We start from the raw sequence: 17,901 nt of genomic DNA, 5'->3' as shown, positions 1-17,901 counted from the left end.
TGTCGGCGGGTGGAGGCTAGCCGCGTCAGCCCCTCGGCTGCCCCTAAGGCGAGCGCACAGCCGATAGCGGTGCTGCCGAGAGCCAGCGGGGCGCACAGCAGCTCGACTCGGCGCCTGGGCGAGGCGTGGAGGAGGACGAGGTGAACGGACGAACCACCTCACCGGCACTGGCGCCATCTTTCCGGCTCACAGGTGACGAGAAGCTTGCGGGGAATGAGACTGTAGTGCGTGAGGAACCACTTCTAGTGCACTGCGGGGCTTGTATATCAAGAGGAGGGAGAGAGGAGGGGAGGGAGGGAGAGAGAGGACGACGGCGCCATCGAGACGGCGACGGCGACGACGAGAGTGTGTGGGAGTGCGAGAGAGAGAGTATGACGAGGAGGGCATGCGAGAGAGGGAAGGATGGAGGGACAGAGAAGGAGGGCACGGGCACGCTCAGCCGTGACCCGAGTTGGCTGGGAGGGGGTAGAAAAGGGGAAGGCGCCCAGGGTCAGTACCGAGAACGCCGAGAGGGTCGACGAGAGGGCGACCGTCGCAGAGACGAGGACGTCGAGGGAAAGGGAGGGGAGGGGGGGAAGAGGGAGAGGGATCACCCACTTTGCCAGCCCCTTGCACGGTCGACGGCGCGCACCCAGCCCGCATACTTCCATTCCCGCTCCTCGTCGCTGATCTGGCTCTGGAACGTGTCGACCCGGAGCCGGTTGACCTTGGCGAGCGACTTGGGCTTGTCGAGGTTCCAGTTGAACAGCTTGAGCGCGGCGCCGGCGAGGAGAGCGGCGCCGAGGACGGTGGATCTGTGCACGGCGACGGACGAGAGGTGTCAGTAGCACGCTCGCACAGTCGAGCCACGACGGCGCTGCGCTCGTGCAGGAACCGCCGCAGAACGAGGGGGAGAGAGACGGCGACGCACTCCCGCATGGCCGGCCGCCGAATGTCGATGCCGAGGATGTCGGCCTGGAGCTGCATCGTCACGTCGCTGCCCGTCATGCCGCCGTCGACCTGCATGACGCGGATCGCCTCGCCGTCCTCGCTCCCGCTGTCGCTCGCCACGTCCTCCTCGACCTCGCCGTCCTTGCGGTCCGACACGACGGGTTGGTGATGCGGGTGGTGGTGGTGGTGCGGCCCGTCGGCGGCGAGCTGGACGTCCTTGGTCATGGCGTCGAGGATGGCGCGCGTCTGGAAGCAGGTCGCCTCGAGCGTCGCTCGGGCGATGTGGTGCTTGGTCGTGTACGTCGACAGGCCGATCATCATGCCGCTGCGGGTGCGAGGCCCGAGAGCGAGTGAGTGACCGCGCGCCATGAGGGCACGGAGGAGAAGAAAAGAGAGAGAGGGGGACGTACGTCGCGCGCATGTCCCAGTACGGCGCAAAGAGGCCCGAGAAGCCCTGCGAGTGCCACCGACGGGTACAAGTCAGTTCGCCGATCCCGAGGAGCGGAAACGAGACGACAAGAGAGGGCGAGGGCGACGCACCGTGACAAAGTAGACGCCGCCCGTGTCCTCGACCATCTCGGCGAGCTTGCCCGCCTCGCGAGGGTGCTCGATGATGTTGAGGTTGTCGCGCAGCCTGCAGAGCGTGCTCGAGGTGTCAGTGGACGTCGCCCTGTCCGACGTGCAGGCGAAGCCCGACGAGCGCGCCCGCCGCCGACGAGAGGGAGAGAGGGGGACGCACCAGGTGACCGAGCTGCCGCCGACGGCGATGGAGCCCTCGAGAGCGTAGTGCATCGGCGACTGCGGGCCCATCTTGTACCCGACCTGCGCGCATGAGAGCCGTCAATTGTCAGGAGGCGCTCGACGAGGAGAGACGACCGACAAGGAGACGAGCGAGACGGGACGCACGGTCGTGACGAGGCCGTGGGTCGACTTGACGATGTCGGTGCCCGTGTTGTAGAGCATGAAGCAGCCGGTACCTGTGTGCGACGACGAGGGAGCGTAAGTGAGAGGCTCGTCGAGCGCGCGAGAGAGGACGAGGGAGAAGAGGGGGAGCGAGAGGCGGACGCACCGTACGTGTTTTTGGCGTCGCCCTTGGTGAGGCACTTGTTGCCGACGAGTGCCGCCTGCTGGTCGCCGATCAGGCCCGCGATCGGGATGCCCTCGAGGAGGTGGCCCTTCTTGAACACGCCGTACACCTCCGAGTTGGACACGATGCGCGGCAGGCACCATTTCGGCACGTCGAAAAAGTCGCACAGCTCGTCGCACCAGTCCTGCTTGTGCAGGTTGAACAGGAGCGTGCGACACGCGTTGGTGCCGTCCGTGATGTGCTTGCCGCCGTCCTTGCCGCCCGTGTATTGCTGCGCGAGGGGGCTCTGAGGGTCAGGTCCGGCCCGCACGCTCGACGTTAAAGAGAGAGCGACGACGCACGTAGACGAGCCAGGTGTCGACCGTGCCGAACATGAGCGCCTGGCGGTCCATGGCGTCCTTGACCTCGGGCACGTTGTCCTTCATCCAGTCCCACTTGGTCGCAGAGAAGTAGGTCCTGCGGGCGCACGCTCACCTCGTCAGGTCACGTCCGGGCACTCGGGGGAGGGGATGAAGGGAGAGAGAGGGAGACGCACGACAAAGGCAGGCCCGTCAGTCGCCGGATGCCCTCCTCGCCGACAATCTCGCCCTCGGGCGTGTGGAACGTGCGCGTCTCGGCAGCGGCGCGCAGCTCGCGCACGTTGGCCGCGTTGCGGGCGTCGGGCCATGCGACTGCGCGAGGAAAAGGGCGGGAGGGACAGTAAGTCGACGGCGTCGTAGGAGGGATTGCTCTCGCGCCGGGCTCGACAGAGGTCGGCCGGCGCGAGGCTCTCGAGAGAGGGGAAGGCGAGGGACGCACTAGCGTTGTACAGGGCCTCGCCCGTCTCCTTGTCCCACAACAGGGTCGTCTCGCGCTGGGTCGCGATGCCGACGCACTTGAGCTCGTGGATCTGGTGACCCTTTTCCTTGAACTGCTTGATGCCCTCGTCGATGCAGCGGTCGATCTCGCGGCAGTAGGTCGACGGGTCGTGCTCGTGCCAGCCGGGTTCAGGGTGAACTGCGAGGGCGACGGCCGAGAGGAACGGGGGCATGTGGGGCCGTCGGCGGGCGGGGAAAGGGCGGCGAGGCGGGAGGAAGGAGGAGGGGGCAAGGAGGCGTGTCAGCGTGTGCACAAGGAGTGCGAGGCCTCGCGAGTGCAGGCCCGACGACGGCCGAGAGAGAGAGAGAGGGAAAGAGGCCGACGCACGCTGCTCGAACTCGATCTGAAAGTTGGCGACGATGTCGGCCCACTGGTCAAAGATGTAGAACCTGCAGCTCGTCGTGCCGCAGTCGATGGCGCTGTGTGCGAGGCAGACACCGAGTCAGTCGGGGTTGTGCGCAAGGGGGGAGAGAGCGGCAGTCGGCTCGACGACGCACCCGACAAACTCGGTTTCCTGGTTCTGGACGGCGTCGCGGTCGGGGAAGCTGCTCGGGCGCTGACCGACCTCGCCGAGTGAGGGCGGGACCTTGTTGAGGCCCTCGAGCTTGCGGCGGAGGCCCTCTGGCGGGATCTGGCCGGCGGTCGACGAGCGACGGAAGAGCGGGCTCGCGGCGAACGAGCTGCGGCGCGACAAGGTGGTGGACCCGGGGCGCGAGTTTTCAGGCGACTCCTCGGTGACAGAGAGGGCGAACGAGCCGCGGCGCGAAGGGGCGGCCGAGCCCGGGCGAGACGAGGGCATGGACGGCGGCTGGGCGAGTGGGGTGCCGGCGAACGAAGGGCGGCGCGAGGGCGGGAGCGACATGGTGGTCGACGAGGTGGTGAAAGTCCTCGCAAGGTGGTGGTGGAGGACGAGCGGGCGAGGGCGACGTGGGGTGGGTGGTCGTGGGGGAGGAGGAGGTCGACGAGGAGGAGGAGGAGCGAGGCGCGTGAAAGTGACGGCGACGCGGGTGACGGCGCAGAGCGGGCGAGTGCTGTGCGCCTGGGTGGTGTGCACGAGGCGTAGGGACAGTGCAGGGGAGCGAGAGAGGCAGCTCTCTCGGTGGAGGAGCGAGGAGCCCGGCTCGCAAGGTGCGGGCGCCCTTGACGACAGTCGTGCGGGGGAACCGCACCCCCTTCAGCTTTTCGTGGTTACCCGGCTCGTCTCGCTCTCGCTCCGAGCCTGCGCTCGCTCGTCCGTCGCGCTCTCGAGCGCTCGTCGTCTCGAACGCCCGCGAGAGCCGGGCCTTCCGCCGCTCGTCGCCCTCGCACGGTTCAGCCTGTCTCGCCTCGCGCAAGCTCGCACGACCCGCTGCCCACCGCTTCGACGCGACGCCGCTCTCGAGACTCGAGTGCGACTCGTACCGAAATGCCGCGTCGAAAGGAGAGCGCCGAGGAGGGCATCGCGGGCGAGGGCTTTGACCTCTTGACGAGCGTAACGGCGTCTGCTCCCCTGCCACTCGTGCTCAGCCGTTCGGGCTTCCGCAGCTCGCGCTCGACGTGCTCAAGACGACGAGCGAACGAGAAAGGCGAGAAGAGACGGAGGAGAGGCTCGTCGCTGTCTCCCGCTCGACGACGAGCAGCCGCGCGAACGGGGTGCGCTCGCTCCTGCGCAGCCAGCCGATGGCTGTCGAGCGTGAGCGGGTACCTCGCTGCAGAGGCAGCGAGCCGTCGTGCGAGCGTAGGACGTCCGTCGACGTGCGGCTGAGGTGCAGCGGCGGCAGGAACTCGGTCGACGACGACGAGGAAGGCGAGCGCCTCCTGGCCTCGAGGCTCCTCGCCCGCGTCAAGCTCGCGAGCGGAAGGCGAGGCAGCGAGAGCATGCGCGACCCGAGTAGAACGGCAGGCATGCGCGAGGGAGAGTTGCGGCGAGGGCGAGGACCGAGTCGAGCTGGACGAGAAGCGGAAGCGCAGCATGGGGGCCGAGCGGCGGTCTCGTCGCGCGGGCCGGCGTGTGCAAGCACGCGACAGAGGGTGCGCAGGGGAGTGAGCGGGAGAGAGAGAGAGGAGGGGAGGGCAACCTGCTGCCCTCCGCGGGTCAGACCTGGTCGTCCTCCTCCTCCCCAGCTCGCTCTCTGCCTACCCACCCCTCCAAGCACCTCTACCACCTACCATGTCTGCTGTTCCCCCGTCGTGGAAGGACCTGTGCGTCCCCTCTCCCTCCCCCGCCCTCTCGTCGTCGCCCACCCCCCGTCGAGAGATGGCACCCCCGGCCTGTTCCGCCCGGTCGCCCTCGACCAACGCTGACCATGGGACGGTGCACGCAGTGGCAAGTCGGCCTCGGACCTCCTCAACAAGGACTACCCGCTCGCCGGCAACGCCCTCGAGGTCAAGGTGCGTCGCCCCCCTCCTCCTCGTCCTCGTCCTCCTCCCACCGCCCCTCCCCTCGCCCGCATCGCCCTCGAGCGTGCATGCCACCGCGTCACACGGCACTTTCACCTCTCAAGGAGGGCCTGGTCTAGTCGGCACGGCCACACAGCGCCTCCTCCCGCCGCCGGAAGTTCTTCCCCCGTGCGCCAACGTGCCGGCACCGACCCACCTCGCGCCCTCACCCCGCATCCTCGTCTCTGCCCGGTTCGATCGTCGTGCACGACACACCCGGAAGACGAACCTCCACCAACCCCCTGAGCCGCGCGAGCAGCCTCACTGACCTCTCGTCCTCCCCCCCTCCTCCCCCTCTCGGCTCGAGCAGACCCGCGCGCCCAACAACGTCGCCTTCAAGGTTGCCGGTGTCCGCGACGCCAAGTCGGCCGCCATCGCCGGCGACATCGAGGCCAAGTACGTCGACGCCAAGAACGGCGTCACCCTCACCCAGGCGTGGACCACCTCGAACGTCCTCAAGACCCAGGTCGAGCTCGAGAACCAGATCGCCAAGGGTCCGTCGTCCCTCCCACTCTCGTGACTGTCGTCGCCGAGAGTCTCTCGTCGTGTGACGGGAAGCCTTGGCTCTCGTCCTTGTAGAGGGACTGACGCTCATTCCCCCCACCTCACAGGCCTCAAGCTTGACGTTCAGGGCCACCTCCTGCCCGCCACCCAGGGCAAGTCGGCCTACGTGACCGCCATCTACAAGCAGCCGTCGCTCCACACCCGTGCCCTCCTCGACGTCTTCAAGGGCCCGACCTTCACCGCCGACGCCGTGCGTCCCCCGCCCTCTCCCTCTGCCTCTTTCTCTCTCTCGCGCGCCCAACTCACGCCTCTCTCTCTCGCAGGTCATCGGCCGCGACGGCTTCCTCCTCGGTGCCGAGTCGACCTACTCGGTCCCGACGGGCGCCATCACGCGCTACGCGCTCGGCCTCGGCTACGCCGCGCCGTCGTACACCGTCACGCTCCACGGCCTCGCCAACCTGTCCGTCTTCTCGGCGTCGTACTACCACAAGGTGTCCAAGGACGTCGAGGCCGGCGCCAAGGCCATCTACGACACCAAGGTCCAGGGCTCCCAGGTCGGCCTCGAGGTGCGTCCACGCTCGCCTTTCCTGCGCTGCCTCGCGCTCTCTGCCGGCCTCGCGTTCTCGACGAGCTCTCGCGAACTCGTCGGGCGCGTATACGGTGCAGGCGGGAGAGCTCGGAACGCCGCACTGACCCCTTCTTCCCTCCCTCTCCTCACAGGTCGGCACCAAGGCTTACCTCGACGTGCGTCCGCCTCTCTCTTTGTCTCTCGTGCGCCTTCTTCATCGCACTGACCCTCTGTTTTTGCCCGTCGTGCAGAACACCGCCTTCGTCAAGGTCCGTCGGCTCGCCGTCCTCCTCGTCGCCCTCCTCGACCCGTACTGACCCTCTCCCCTCGCATTTTCTTCCTCTACCAGGTCAAGGCCAACAACGCAGGTGCGTGTCTCCTGCCCCTCTCAAACCCCGCGAGCCTGCCCTGACGTTCCCGCCCCTCCCTCCTCCAGGTGTCCTCGCGCTCGGCTACACCCAGGCGCTCCGTCCCGGCGTCAAGGTCTCGTTCGGCGCCGCCCTCGACATCAGCGGCCAGACCATCACGGCCCCCAAGGTCGGCTCGTCGCTCACCTTCGAGGCGTAAAGCCCCGTTTCGCCTCCTTGTCCCCCTCTTTCGGTATGACGCGGTGGATCAGTCTGGACTGCCTCGAATCGAGCAATGCACAGCCTTCTTCGTGGACCTAGTCTCGGCGAGAGCGACGAGAGCAGCGGGCGCCACGAGAGCCTCGTCCTCGTTGTTGGCATACTTTCTCTCTCTTCCTGCTCGCTCTCGATCTCTCGCTCGACCCGACGCAAGCGTCGAGTCCCGAGAGAGTGTCTGTCCAGTGCAACGAGAGGAACAACAACAAGGAGGACAAAAGAAAGAGAGCGCGACCTGCGCGCCCGACCCTCCTGACACTCACCGCTCCCCCTCGCCGTCGAACGGCGTCGCGAACGGGTTCTGCGCCGTCGCCCGCACGTGGTGGTGCGCAGGGAGGACAGGCGGCCGGCTCGACGGCCCGTAGAGCGTGCGAGAGGCGCCGAGCGGGTCGGCGAACGGGTTGACGGGCGGCGCTCGGGCCTGCGGGGGAGGAGGCGGAGGAGAGGGGAAGAGAGGGAGGACGGCTCGGCCTGCGGGCTCGTCGTCGTCGTCGTCGTGCATCTCCTCCCAGCCCTCGTCGACACCGTCGTCGCCCTCGAGCGCTCGAGCGCGTCCTCGCCCGCCCATCCTCGCCACGACCTTGCTCCTCCACCGCGCTCCTCGGCCCGCTCCAGCTCCCTCGTCTGCGCCGACCGCTCCAGGCAGCGCGTACCGCCTCTCGCCCCGCGCCTCGTCGCCCCGCAGCGGCGCACAGTCGCTCGCGCGCCGACTCGGGCCCGCCGCCACAGTCGGCGCAGAGCGCTTGGACGCAAAGTGCGAGTCGCGCATCGAGCGGAACGCCGACAGCGGGCGGGACGGGCGCGAGATGATGAAAGGACGAAGCCGAGGTCGAGAGGTGGAAGGGGAAGAGGGTGTGGCGGGCGTGCGGCGCAGGGAGGGGAGCGAGGGAAGAGAGGGGAGGACGAGGGTGCGAGGGGACCGACGGGCCTGAGCGGGCTCGGCGGCGGGCACTGCGGTGACGGGAGGCTGAGGGTCCTCGTTCGGCGTCGGCTTGAAGTAGTCGATGAGGGACGCCCAGCTCGCCGCGCTCGGGTTCTCGGCCCCTCGAGCGTGCGACGTGCCGTACGGGTGCGTCGACATCGACGGCGGCGCGGCGTACGCCTGCGACGGCTCGACGCCGCCTTGAGCTTGCGCCGACATGGAGCGCAGGTGCAGCGGCTTGAAGAAGGCGCGCTTCTCCTCGTCGGCGCCGGGCGCGACGACCTTCTCAAGTGGCTCGTCACCGCCCTCGTCCGACCCGCGCACCCCTCGCCAGCGCCGCCACGCCCGCTCGCCCGACGCACGCCACCAGACGCCGACGAGGCCCATGACGAGGACGAGGAGCCAGATGCCGATGGCGAGGATGAAGCCCATGCGCTGCTGCTCGAGCGAGCGGCGGTACGCGTCGATTAGCCGGTCGGCGATCGACGACGTTGAAACAGCCGACTCGGGGTTGGTGAGCGATGCCGTGAGCTCGTCGGACTGGTTTTGCGAGAGCGTGAGGAGCGAGGGCGAGACGGTCGGGAGCGACAGGTGGGCGTGGTCGTGGAGCCAGGTGAGGGCAGTCGAGACGGCGTCGACCTTGCTGCCGACGAGGCACTGTGCGCGGAAAAAGGAGGGAAACGTGAGCGATGAACGTCGAGAGATGCAGAGTGAGAAAGGAGGACGCACGTAGACGAGGCCGAGGGCTGGATCCTCGAGGACCGTGCCGTTGAAGACGTCGGTGATGGCGTCCTGCAGTTCGAGAGAGCGCGAGGGAAATCGTCAGGCTCTGTACGTCGAGGAGGTGGCCGGAAGGAGGGAGAGGAAGCACCGTGATCTCGGCGTAGAAGTGGACCATCGTCGAGTTTAGCGTCGTCGTCGTGTCGTTGACCCAGCCGAACTGCGAGCGAGTTCACGTGTGAGCGTTCCGATCGTCTCAGGGGAGGGCGAGAAAGGAAGAGAGAGAGAGAGGGCGCACGAGATTGTCGTTGATGCCGTCCTCGACGCCGAGAATGGCGCGGTTGGTCGAGTCGGCCCACTCGGCGCCGGCCGCCTCCATCTTGGCGTTGAGCGTGCCCGTGACGCTGCTCGAGAACTGTCCCGCGCCCTCGGTCGCCTTGTCCTTAGTCATGCGGCGCACGGGCCCGTCGAGGATGGCGATCTGGATCTGGACGACGACGAGGCCGACGACGCCGAGGGCGAGGAACGCCCACGCGTACGGGTGCGCGACGTACGACAGGAACCAGATGAGGTTGGCCTTGCCGCTCGACGTCTCGAGCCGCAGGAGGGACGACAGGCGCGACGCGAAGCGGAACAAGGACGGGTGCGACGACGCGTTGAGGAACGACAGGAGGTTGCTCGTCGAGAGCGTCTCGTGCGCTGTTGCCGCCGTCGAAGCCTTGGGGTCGGCTGCGCCTGCTGCGCCGGGAAGGTCGAGGAGCCACGCCTCGCGCGCGGCCGAGACGCCGCCGAGAAAGGCCCGGTACCGGTACCGCTCCCACAGGGCGTTGGCGACGATGAAGAGTGCCATGGCGAGGACGACGAGGCCGATGGCGATCTTGACAAACTTGGCGAGCCCGTCGCCGACGTCGTCGACCCAGGACGTGTCGAGGTCGTGGCAGAGTTCGACCGTCTGGCGCGCCGGGACGGGGAGCAGCTCGACGTCGATGCTCGAGTTGGACAGGGTGCTGTTGATCTTGCTCCGCAGGACCTCGATCGGCGTCGAGATGAGCGAGTCGAGGCCGGAGCGGAACTCGTCGAGCGTCGGGATCGACGAGTTGAGGTCCGTGAGGGCGTTGATGAGCGTGTCGGGGAGCGTGACGTTCTCGAGGGCCGACAGCTCGGGCATGTCGATGGTCGGGACGTCAATGTCGACTCTGAGACGGGATAGGGCCGTCAGGATACGGCTCTTTGGTCGGCAAGGCGCCGTCGACCGAGAGGAGGAAGGGAGAGAGAGAGAGGCGACGCACCCTGGAAGGTCGTCGATGAGCCCGACCGTCTTGTCGAGCAGCGTGTTGACGCCGCTCACCGAGTCCTGGATCGCCGTGCGGATGCCGCCGAGCGCGTCCGTGACGAATTCCTGCGCCTCCTCGATGCCCTTGACGAGGACCGTGATCGAGCCGTGGACGGCGAGGTCGAGGAGACACAGGAAGAGAGACCGGTACATGTCGATCATGAAGCTGCAGAGACGAGGGACGAGGGGGCGAGAGTCAGTCTCGGGCGCCTGCCAGGGCGAGGAGTCGGGAAAGGGGAGGACCGGCGGGACGCACAGGACGATGGCCTCGAGGGCCTGCAACATGAGGTCGAGGACCGTTCCAGCGCCCTCGCTGATGGCATTTACCGCCTTGGCGTTGACCTCGTTGATGCCCCCGGCCATGTAGTGCGGCAGCGAGACGGCGACCGACGCCGCGCCCTCGACGCCGGCGCACGCGGCGTTCAGGGACGACTTTGCGTCGTCGACGAGGGCCGGGATCTGGGCCAGGAGGAAGGCGAGGGCGACGAGGACGAGGAGGAGGGCGAGGAAGTGCTGCGAGAGCCACGAGAGGGAGAGGTGGGCTCGAGGGCCGAGGTAGGGCTTGAGGCGGCGGTGCGACGGCGAGGTCGGGGCGAAAGCTGGGTGACCGGGGTAGGAGGGGAGTGGCGGGTAGGTCGCCATGCTGAGGTGGGGCTGTCGCGCGAGGCGGCGCGCGGGTGTCGGTGTGGCGTGGACGAGGTCGAGTGCGCTGAGACGAGGTTGGGCGGGCGTCTCGAGAGCGAGAGCGGAAGCGAAAGTCCAGCTCGGCCCCGCCGCCTCGCAAGCAAGAAAGGGTCGGTCGCGACCTGGTGGGAGGACATAGGGTGCCGAGCGGAGCCTGAGCGCGCGCGCTCGAGGACAAGGCGAGGGGAACAAAGGGGCTCGGTCGACCCAGGGCGCGGAGGCGGTGCAGGAGCCAGCCGAGTCGCGAGCGAGTGCATCTTGAACACCCTACGACGAGGCCAGGCAGTTGCTCGGGTGGTGGATGCGGTGCGGGCGGCGACGATAGATGAGGAGGAAGTGCGAGAGCGGAGCAAGCCCGCGCGGTTGCGAGCAGGCGTGCGCTCGCGCAGGTAGATGCTCGAGCATGCTGTGCATCTCCCTGGCCGCAGTTGGAGCAGCCAGGCTTCGAGAGAGACGGTGTGGGACGAGAGGCGAGAGTTGGCTGATGAAGCTTGTCGTCCTTCCACACCTCGTCACCATGGCCCCGACCCACAAGGCCGACCGTGAGCACCGTCCAGTCCTTGTACCGTTCCCTCGCACCCTACTGACAAGCCGCACCCACAGGCAAACAGCGCCGTGACGAGCCCGTCCCCGACGTCAAGCTCACCGTCGACGGCGCGACCCCTCCTCCCGAACCCTCGCTCGCCACCACCAAGCCACACGTCGCTCCCGACCAGGCCACAAAGGCCAAGAGCAAGCGCGCAAAGTCCACCGCCAGCAACAAGCGCAAGATGCAGGCTCGCGAGGCCGCGACCGAGCGCGCCCAGAAGCTCGAGAAGCGCAAGGACTCGGTCGAGGGCAAGAAGGACCAGAAGAAGAAGGCCAAGAGCATGTGGCAATGATCAGTGCGGGCCAGCTGGTCGGCGCAGCAGGACCGGCGAGGGCCTCTTCGCGAGGCGGTCCTCCTCCTCGTTGACGGCGGTCCAGCGGGCGAGGACGGACGGGTGCGCGGTGTTGTACTTCGGGGACGGCGCACTGGACTGTACACTTTCTTCGCGTGCGAGGAGAGGCTCGGCAGAGGCTGTCTCTCGCTTCCCTTCTTCCCTCGCTCGGCTTCCGCTTCTCTTGCTCGCAGTCGGTTTCTCTCCTCCCTTGGCGTCGCATTCACTCACTCTTGCCTCTCGACACAGGTTGAACGTTCACAGACTCGACGATGCACCTCCCGACAAACGCCGCCCCTCCCTCATCGTCTCGCCGCCGTCCCTCGCCGCCCTCGCACCCTCGGCCACCTCATCCCTCTCGCAGCGCCAATCCCGCTCGCGCGTCATGGGCGCGCGTACGCCGGCGGAGGTACATCTGGCGCTGACTGCGAGGCTGGCGGAGCCGGGTCGGGAGCGCGAGCGTGCTGCACGAACGAGAACGTGTGGCTCGTGAGGGGCGGGTACGCGTGGGGGGGCGAGGGCATGGGTGGATGGCGAGCGGTGGTCGGGACGAGTTCTGCGTTGCGTCGCGCATGCGCCTGAGTCAACGAGCGCGCTCGTCCGAGAGTCAGAGAGGGAAAAGTGGCGGCGAGCGCACCTTGTTCGATCCACGAGTGCTTGAGTGCGCGCCTCTTGCGGCTGCGCAAGCAGATCAGGACGCCCGCGACGATGCCTGCCGTGACGAGCAAGACGGGGACGACGATGCAGACGACGGTGGCGGTGCGAGTGGCCGAGGACGACCCGCTACTTTGAGGAGAGGCGCCGGACGAGGGCGAGCCGAGGTCGGTGGTGAGGGCCGGGATGCCGACGGCCATTGTGCTCTGCTGCGAGAGCGGCGTGCGCGGGTCGATTGAGCGAGCGGGCGGTAGCTCGGAGAGGATGCGCGAGGAGAAAGCAGGAGCAGGCGAGACCGCTTTCGCCGGCTCTCGATGGCTTGCCTCTCCTCCGAGCTGTTCCCTGCGAGCCCCACAGTCCAAGTCAGCACCAGTCTGACGAGAGCGGTCTCGCTGGCCGCACGATCGCGCTCGCGTCGAGTCGGTCCCAACTTGCGAAGGTCAACTCCGAGCGCGAGTCAACCAACGTGTCGGCCGAGACGAGGGCGACCGCTCTCGCTCTCTGGAAATGCTTGCGGCAGAGCACAGAGGTAGCACGACCGACTGCCGAAAGAGGGACTGACAACAACCTTGCACAGCTGCGACGGCGTCGCGAGGTCTGAGGAGAGACGAGGGGGGTACGCTCGACGAGGAATGGGGAACAACAGGACTACGGCATAAATGGATGGATGCGAGGCAATAACGCGTGGACATGATGGACGAGGCGAGGAGAGGAGAGAGAAGGGAGAGGTGGCCGCCGCCGAGGCGAGCGAGTCGAGGAGGATCGAGCGTGGTCGGGCGATAACGACGACGATGGACGAGGCGGAATCACCCTCGCCAGTTGAAGATGTCGCGAGGTCGGTGGCTGTCCTGCGAGCTGATGATGCTCGCGGCCGACGACGAGGCGGGCCCGCCCTGCCGAGGCTCAATCATGAGCGACTGGCGGTCTGCAGGTCGGGGCGAGACGATGGTCAGAGAGGCTCGCTCGTGACGGCACCGAGAGAGAGAAGAGTCGACGCACAGAGAGACTGAGCGTCCTGCCCTCGCTTGAGCCCTTCGAGCTCCTGCGACAGGTACGCCTGCATCTCCGGCACCTCGACGAGCGAGTACGGCGACTGGAAGCGCTGCAGCTCGCCAACGATACGCGCCATTTTCTGCGGAACGGTCGAGCTCGTAAGCGTCGTCGCAGAAAGTGGAAGAAGACGGAAAGAGAAAGAGGGACGCACGTGGTAGCGGTCAAAGTTGATGAGGAGGAGCGACGAGTCGGCGGGCGACGGCCGCTCGGCCCGATTTCCCTCGAAGACGAAGATCAAGTCGGTGAGGAAGAGCTGCAGGGCGTCGATGAACAGTGTCAGTGATCGCCTCGTCGACCCGAGGCGAAGGAAAGCGAGAGAGAGGGAGAGAGTGCACGCACCCCGACGAATGGCAGGCACGGCGGGACGGCTTGGCGGACCTTCTGGCGGTACTCGGCGTAGTTGCGCCCGTGGTCGGTCGCCTTGCGCAACGTCTCGAACGTCGAGCGGTACTTGGGCGCGAGGCCGTCCCACGTCTTGCGCAGGCGCGAGATGGTCGACGAGTTGAGCGCGGTAAAGACGGCGAACAGGGCGTTGTAGTTGGCGAGGTGCAGGAGGCGCTGCAGACGGACGTAGAGAGATGGTCAGGGTCGGCTCGTAAGGCGATACGGAGGCAGAGGAACGAGAGGGACGCACCTCGCCGAGCTTGATGAAGTACTTGAGCAGGCCCGTCCTCCGCTTCTGGTCCTGCTCGCCGAGGATCACCTCGGTGATCCAGCCCGTCAACCTCGTGCTCAACGAGCTCATCTTGCGCACGTTGGGCGTGCGCATCGACTCCGACACGTGCTTGGCCGAGCCCGAACTCGCGCCGCCGTTGCCCGCGCCGAGGAGCTCGTCGGCCCGGATCGAGCAGTAGACGCGCGATTCCATGATGGTGAGCTGGCGGGCGAGCTCGAGGGCGTCGATCTCGGTGACCGACGACAGGAGCGACCGGCGGCCCGAGAGCGCGGGACGCAGGTTGGCGACGAGCGACTTGGTGACGACGGGAGGAGGGGCGGACGAGGCGGCGGCTGACGAGGGCGAGTAGGCGTCGATGGCGGCCGACGACGAGGAGGAGGAGGACGACGACGACCCGGTCGTGAGAGACGAGAAGGGCACGAGCGTCTTGCCGGCCTTGAGCCGGTCCGTCGACTGCATGCGGTTGAGGCCGCCGCCAGCGAACCCGTTGCGGACGGCGGCGACCGGCGGCGCGTTCGACACGCCGAGCGACAGGGTCGAGCCGTCTATGCTCAGGCTCGGCGACGCCGACCTCGACGCCAAGCTCGACGACGACCCGTTGTTGTGCCCGAGCAGAAAGTCCTCGCCGCTGTCGCGCTTGGCGGCGACGGCTGCGGCCTCGTCGTGCTGCGCGGCGACGACGCGCTTGCGGACGAGGTCGGCGAGGCGCGTACTCGCCGAGGGCATGGCCGCCTTGAGCCGGCCGGCGCACCACTCGAGGAGGCCGTCGACGATCTCGCCGTCCGGGTGATGCTGCCAGTAGCTCTCGACCCAGGTCTTGAACAGGTTGAAGATGCGCAGGCGGACCGGCGTCAACTTCTGCGCCGTCCACTGCTTGAGCTCGTCGGCCGACAAGTCGGCGCCCGAGTCGGGATGGCGAGGCGGCACGAGGTCAAAGCGCGCCCACAGGAGGTTGGCGAGGTCGAGCGGCGTCGTGAACATGCGGAAGCACAGGAGGAACGTGTTGCTGAACGCGGCGTCGATCGTCGTGTCGTGCAGCGTCATGCGCTCGACGAGGCACCGGAGCGTGCCGCCCGACACGTGCCCGTCGGCGTTGAACGAGATCTCCTGCGGCAGGTAGTCGCGCTCGAGGAACCACGTCGCCGACGTCGAGCCCGCCGAGACCGAGCCGCGCGGCGTCGCGTTGGGCGACGACGGCGAAGGCGACGACGACGTTCTCGCAAGCTCGTCGACGCTGCCGAGGCTCGACCGCGGCGGCGCCTTGAGCAGCGCCGCCGCGATGCTCAGCGGGCTCTGGATCGAGTTGCGCGGGCTCGTCTCGGCCGTGCCGCTCGTCACGGCGCTGCTGCTCGCGAGGCTGTGGGCCGTCGCGCGTGACGACGAAGCCGAGTGCGCCGACTCGCTCGACTTGCCGCGGTGCATCGCGAGCGAGTTGGGGCGTGTCGACTGGTGCTCGGAGAAAGGAGGCGACGAGGGCGATGAGGAGGAGGCAAAGTCGACGGGCGCGAGGGATGAGGTCGACGTCTTGATGCTGCGGCGGCGGCCGTCGTCGTCGACGGGCGAGTAGGTGCTCGCGAACGACGCCGGCCGAGGAAGCACAGGCGACGACGCCGTCTGCTCCGAGTCGCCCGTGCACGCGCTCTCGCCGTCCTCGTCGCGCCGATCCGCCCCCTCCTCCTCCTCGGGCTCGTGGCTCTCCTCGAGCGTGAGCGCCGCGACGCCGGGTGCTGCGCCGCCGTCGCCCTCGTACCGCCCTCGGAGCCCGCTCAGGCTCGTCGCCTTGCGACCGAGCATGCTGAGCGTGTGCGCGTGGCCCTTGCGCGGCGAGACGCGGTCCGAGGGCGGCCGCGCCACGGCTCGCTGCTCGGCCTCGACGCTGACCGACGAGGACGGCGTTGCGTCCTCGTCGGCATCGGCGAACGCGATGCTGCTTGGCGGCGAGGCGTCGAGGACGGCGCCGTCCTGCACCGAGCTCGCCCGCCCGGCCTCCTCCCCTCGCCGGTGCTCCTCGGCGAGCTCGTCGCCCGTCTTGGGCCGCGGCAGCGTGAGCTCGAACGCGCCCTCGCGGCTCGCAGCGAACTGCTGCACGACACCCCTCGCGGCGCCGACGCACTCGCCTCCCGCCCGGAGCACGCCCGTCGCGGCGCCGAGCAGCGCCTTGCGCTCCTCGTCGTCGTACTCGCGGTCGACCCGCTTGCGCTCCCGCGCGAGCTCGATCGACGCGTTTGAGTCGGTCGACCGCTTCCTCGCGGCGGCGCCCTCGCGAGGCGATGTCGCCGTTCGAGCGGCTGCGACGAGCGCGGTCGTCGCCTCGTACAGCTTCTCGCGCGCCGCTGCGAGCGGCTGCAGGTCGTCGGCGTCGACCGTGGCGTCGCCGGACGAGGACGAGGGCGCGGTGAAGCTCGCGGCGACCTTCTCGACGACGACGAGGACGTCGCGCACGCGCTCGATGCCCTCGCGCGTGAGGTCGATGAGGTGCGCAAAAGACGACGCGGGCGAGCTTGAGCGCGCATGCGAGTGGATGTGGCCGATGAGGGCGGCGATGGTCGACAGGAGCGAGTCGTGGAGGGTCGAGAGGTGGAGGGAGAGGGCTGAGGGCGAGCGCAGGGTAAGGTGCGCCGGGTCGGCGGCGAGGGCGACGGTCGATCGGGATGGGGATTTGGGCGGTCGAGCAGGAAAGGTGGACGCCGGTGCGGGTACGCGCTCGGCGGCCGTCGGCGCTGCGGGCCGTCGCTGCGCGCGCAAGTTGCCCAGGCTCTTGGCCGCCCGCAGCGGTGCCGCGCTCGCCTCGCCGTTGCGGCTCGTCGGCGCGTCGGCGCTCGTCGGCGTCGCCGCCGCCAAGGCGAGGTCGACCGGCACGCCCTTGTCCTCGGCGGCGACGAGGAAGGCCCGGACGCTCGCGAGCGTCTCGCGGGCGATGCGCAGCATCTCCTGCGCGTCCTCGGCGTCGCGCTCGTCCTGGTCGGGTGGAGGCGCGGGTGGTGCGGGTGCCGAGGCTTTGCGCGCCTGGTTGACGAGGGCGGCTAGGGACGACAGGATGCGCTTGCGCGAGGAAGAGAGGGAAGGGTGCTGTCGCAGGACGGGCGAGTCGCGCGTGAGGGCCGAGGTGGCCGAGAGGACGGTGCGGATGGACGAGATGACGCTGCGGGCGGGCGCAAGGGCTGTCAGTCTCGGTCGGAGCCGGGACGGCCGGCCGGGAACCCGCTCGTCTCGAGGCTCACCAGGCAGTGCTCGGCTGAAAGTGGGCCTTGCGGCGTGTTCGTACGGCATTGTCGAGGAGGCCGACATTGTGCTCGATGCTGCCGAGGAGCTGTGCGGCACTGGACGACAGCGACGCCGACTGCGAGAGGGGGAAGGAGGTTCAGCTCGCTCGTCCTGGCGCAGGAGGACGAGGGGGGAGAAGAACGGTGCGGCGTACCTCGACCTTGCCCGGCGTCAAGTGCAGGACCTCGGTGTAGTTCGAGGGGAACCAGCCCCTGCGCCCGTCGAGCTCGCCGTCCCACCAGCCAGACGGGTCGCGGTTCAAGCACCGGATGACCTGACCGGCCGAGAACGACAGGCACGAGTTGGCCTGCTGCTGGGCCGACGTGTGGCTGCTCGTGCCGGCGAGCGTCTCGGGCGCGAACGAGTGGAGCGCGCGGACGAAGAAGGGCGCCGGCTCGTCGCCGTCGCCATCGAGCGAGGTGCGGAGGTGGTCGGGGTGGTCGGCCGCGCGAGGGGACGTGGCCATCATGGTCTGCGTCTGCGCGTGCTCGCCAGGCCGGTCGCGCGCGCTGCTGCTGAACCCTAGAGGCTCGGTCGAGCGTTTGCGGGCAGATCTGCAGGAGGCGAGGGGCTGGCTCTGTTGGACGAGGGCGACTTGGCCGAGCTGAACGAGTGTCGCGGTTGGCGGGAGGTGGACGAGCTGGGCTCGGTGCGAGAGCTGGGCGCGCACTCGGTCGTGCAAGGCGG

General features: G+C 68.4%; 6 protein-coding genes across 6 annotated transcripts; 2 read left to right on the top strand and 4 right to left on the bottom strand.

The window, feature by feature from the left end:
- Positions 1 to 219: 219 nt before the first annotated feature.
- Positions 220 to 3,737, bottom strand: RHOBADRAFT_50130 (uncharacterized protein; the record flags this gene model as incomplete). Its single annotated transcript, XM_018415292.1, has 13 exons — positions 220 to 455; positions 598 to 794; positions 911 to 1,255; positions 1,341 to 1,384; positions 1,471 to 1,564; positions 1,670 to 1,752; positions 1,837 to 1,907; positions 2,000 to 2,288; positions 2,359 to 2,473; positions 2,553 to 2,688; positions 2,816 to 3,013; positions 3,203 to 3,294; positions 3,373 to 3,737. The coding sequence occupies 13 exons, from the start codon at positions 3,735 to 3,737 to the stop codon at positions 436 to 438; spliced, it is 2,049 nt and encodes a 682-aa protein (XP_018269478.1). The 3' UTR covers positions 220 to 435.
- A 1,287-nt stretch (positions 3,738 to 5,024) lies between these two features.
- RHOBADRAFT_17197 (uncharacterized protein) lies at positions 5,025 to 6,932 on the top strand (the record flags this gene model as incomplete). Its single annotated transcript, XM_018412356.1, has 9 exons — positions 5,025 to 5,056; positions 5,179 to 5,245; positions 5,604 to 5,787; positions 5,905 to 6,047; positions 6,121 to 6,363; positions 6,518 to 6,541; positions 6,617 to 6,634; positions 6,715 to 6,733; positions 6,802 to 6,932. 9 exons carry the CDS (start codon positions 5,025 to 5,027, stop codon positions 6,930 to 6,932), a joined length of 861 nt encoding a protein of 286 aa, XP_018269477.1.
- A 1,326-nt stretch (positions 6,933 to 8,258) lies between these two features.
- Positions 8,259 to 10,605, bottom strand: RHOBADRAFT_17124 (uncharacterized protein; the record flags this gene model as incomplete). Its single annotated transcript, XM_018412354.1, has 6 exons — positions 8,259 to 8,567; positions 8,640 to 8,702; positions 8,782 to 8,850; positions 8,929 to 9,826; positions 9,920 to 10,129; positions 10,220 to 10,605. Coding segments are annotated over 6 exons (1,935 nt in total), but the record flags the coding sequence as incomplete, so codon positions are not given.
- A 559-nt stretch (positions 10,606 to 11,164) lies between these two features.
- On the top strand, positions 11,165 to 11,528 carry RHOBADRAFT_46002 (uncharacterized protein; the record flags this gene model as incomplete). The annotated part of the gene is made up of 2 exons (XM_018414702.1): positions 11,165 to 11,189; positions 11,251 to 11,528. The coding sequence occupies 2 exons, from the start codon at positions 11,165 to 11,167 to the stop codon at positions 11,526 to 11,528; spliced, it is 303 nt and encodes a 100-aa protein (XP_018269475.1).
- Positions 11,529 to 11,950: 422 nt separating this feature from the next.
- RHOBADRAFT_55169 (uncharacterized protein) lies at positions 11,951 to 12,421 on the bottom strand (the record flags this gene model as incomplete). The annotated part of the gene is made up of 2 exons (XM_018417706.1): positions 11,951 to 12,123; positions 12,205 to 12,421. The coding sequence occupies 2 exons, from the start codon at positions 12,419 to 12,421 to the stop codon at positions 11,951 to 11,953; spliced, it is 390 nt and encodes a 129-aa protein (XP_018269474.1).
- Positions 12,422 to 12,770: 349 nt separating this feature from the next.
- RHOBADRAFT_29150 (uncharacterized protein) lies at positions 12,771 to 15,081 on the bottom strand. Its single transcript, XM_018412855.1, has 7 exons — positions 14,878 to 15,081; positions 14,644 to 14,829; positions 13,909 to 14,385; positions 13,614 to 13,832; positions 13,426 to 13,527; positions 13,221 to 13,353; positions 12,771 to 13,146 (listed from the first exon to the last, which is right to left on the bottom strand). Exons 1-7 carry the CDS (start codon positions 14,992 to 14,994, stop codon positions 13,028 to 13,030), a joined length of 1,353 nt encoding a protein of 450 aa, XP_018269473.1. The 5' UTR covers positions 14,995 to 15,081; the 3' UTR covers positions 12,771 to 13,027.
- Positions 15,082 to 17,901: the final 2,820 nt, after the last annotated feature.

The sequence above is a fragment of the Rhodotorula graminis genome, assembly GCF_001329695.1.
Source record: "Rhodotorula graminis WP1 unplaced genomic scaffold RHOBAscaffold_11, whole genome shotgun sequence".
Lineage (NCBI taxonomy): Eukaryota > Fungi > Basidiomycota > Microbotryomycetes > Sporidiobolales > Sporidiobolaceae > Rhodotorula > Rhodotorula graminis.
The sequence above is the reverse complement of the archived record's forward strand: the minus strand, read 5'-3'. Positions and strand labels throughout refer to the sequence as shown.

Coding starts and splice junctions, on each gene's coding strand:
- RHOBADRAFT_29150 (XM_018412855.1), bottom strand. CDS start 14,994: ATGACGCTGCACGACACGACGATCGACGCCGCGTTCAGCAACACGTTC. Junction 13,833..13,908: donor ACTTCATCAAGCTCGGCGAG/GTGCGTCCCTCT, acceptor GTCCGTCTGCAG/CGCCTCCTGCACCTCGCCAA. Junction 13,354..13,425: donor TCAACTTTGACCGCTACCAC/GTGCGTCCCTCT, acceptor ACCGTTCCGCAG/AAAATGGCGCGTATCGTTGG.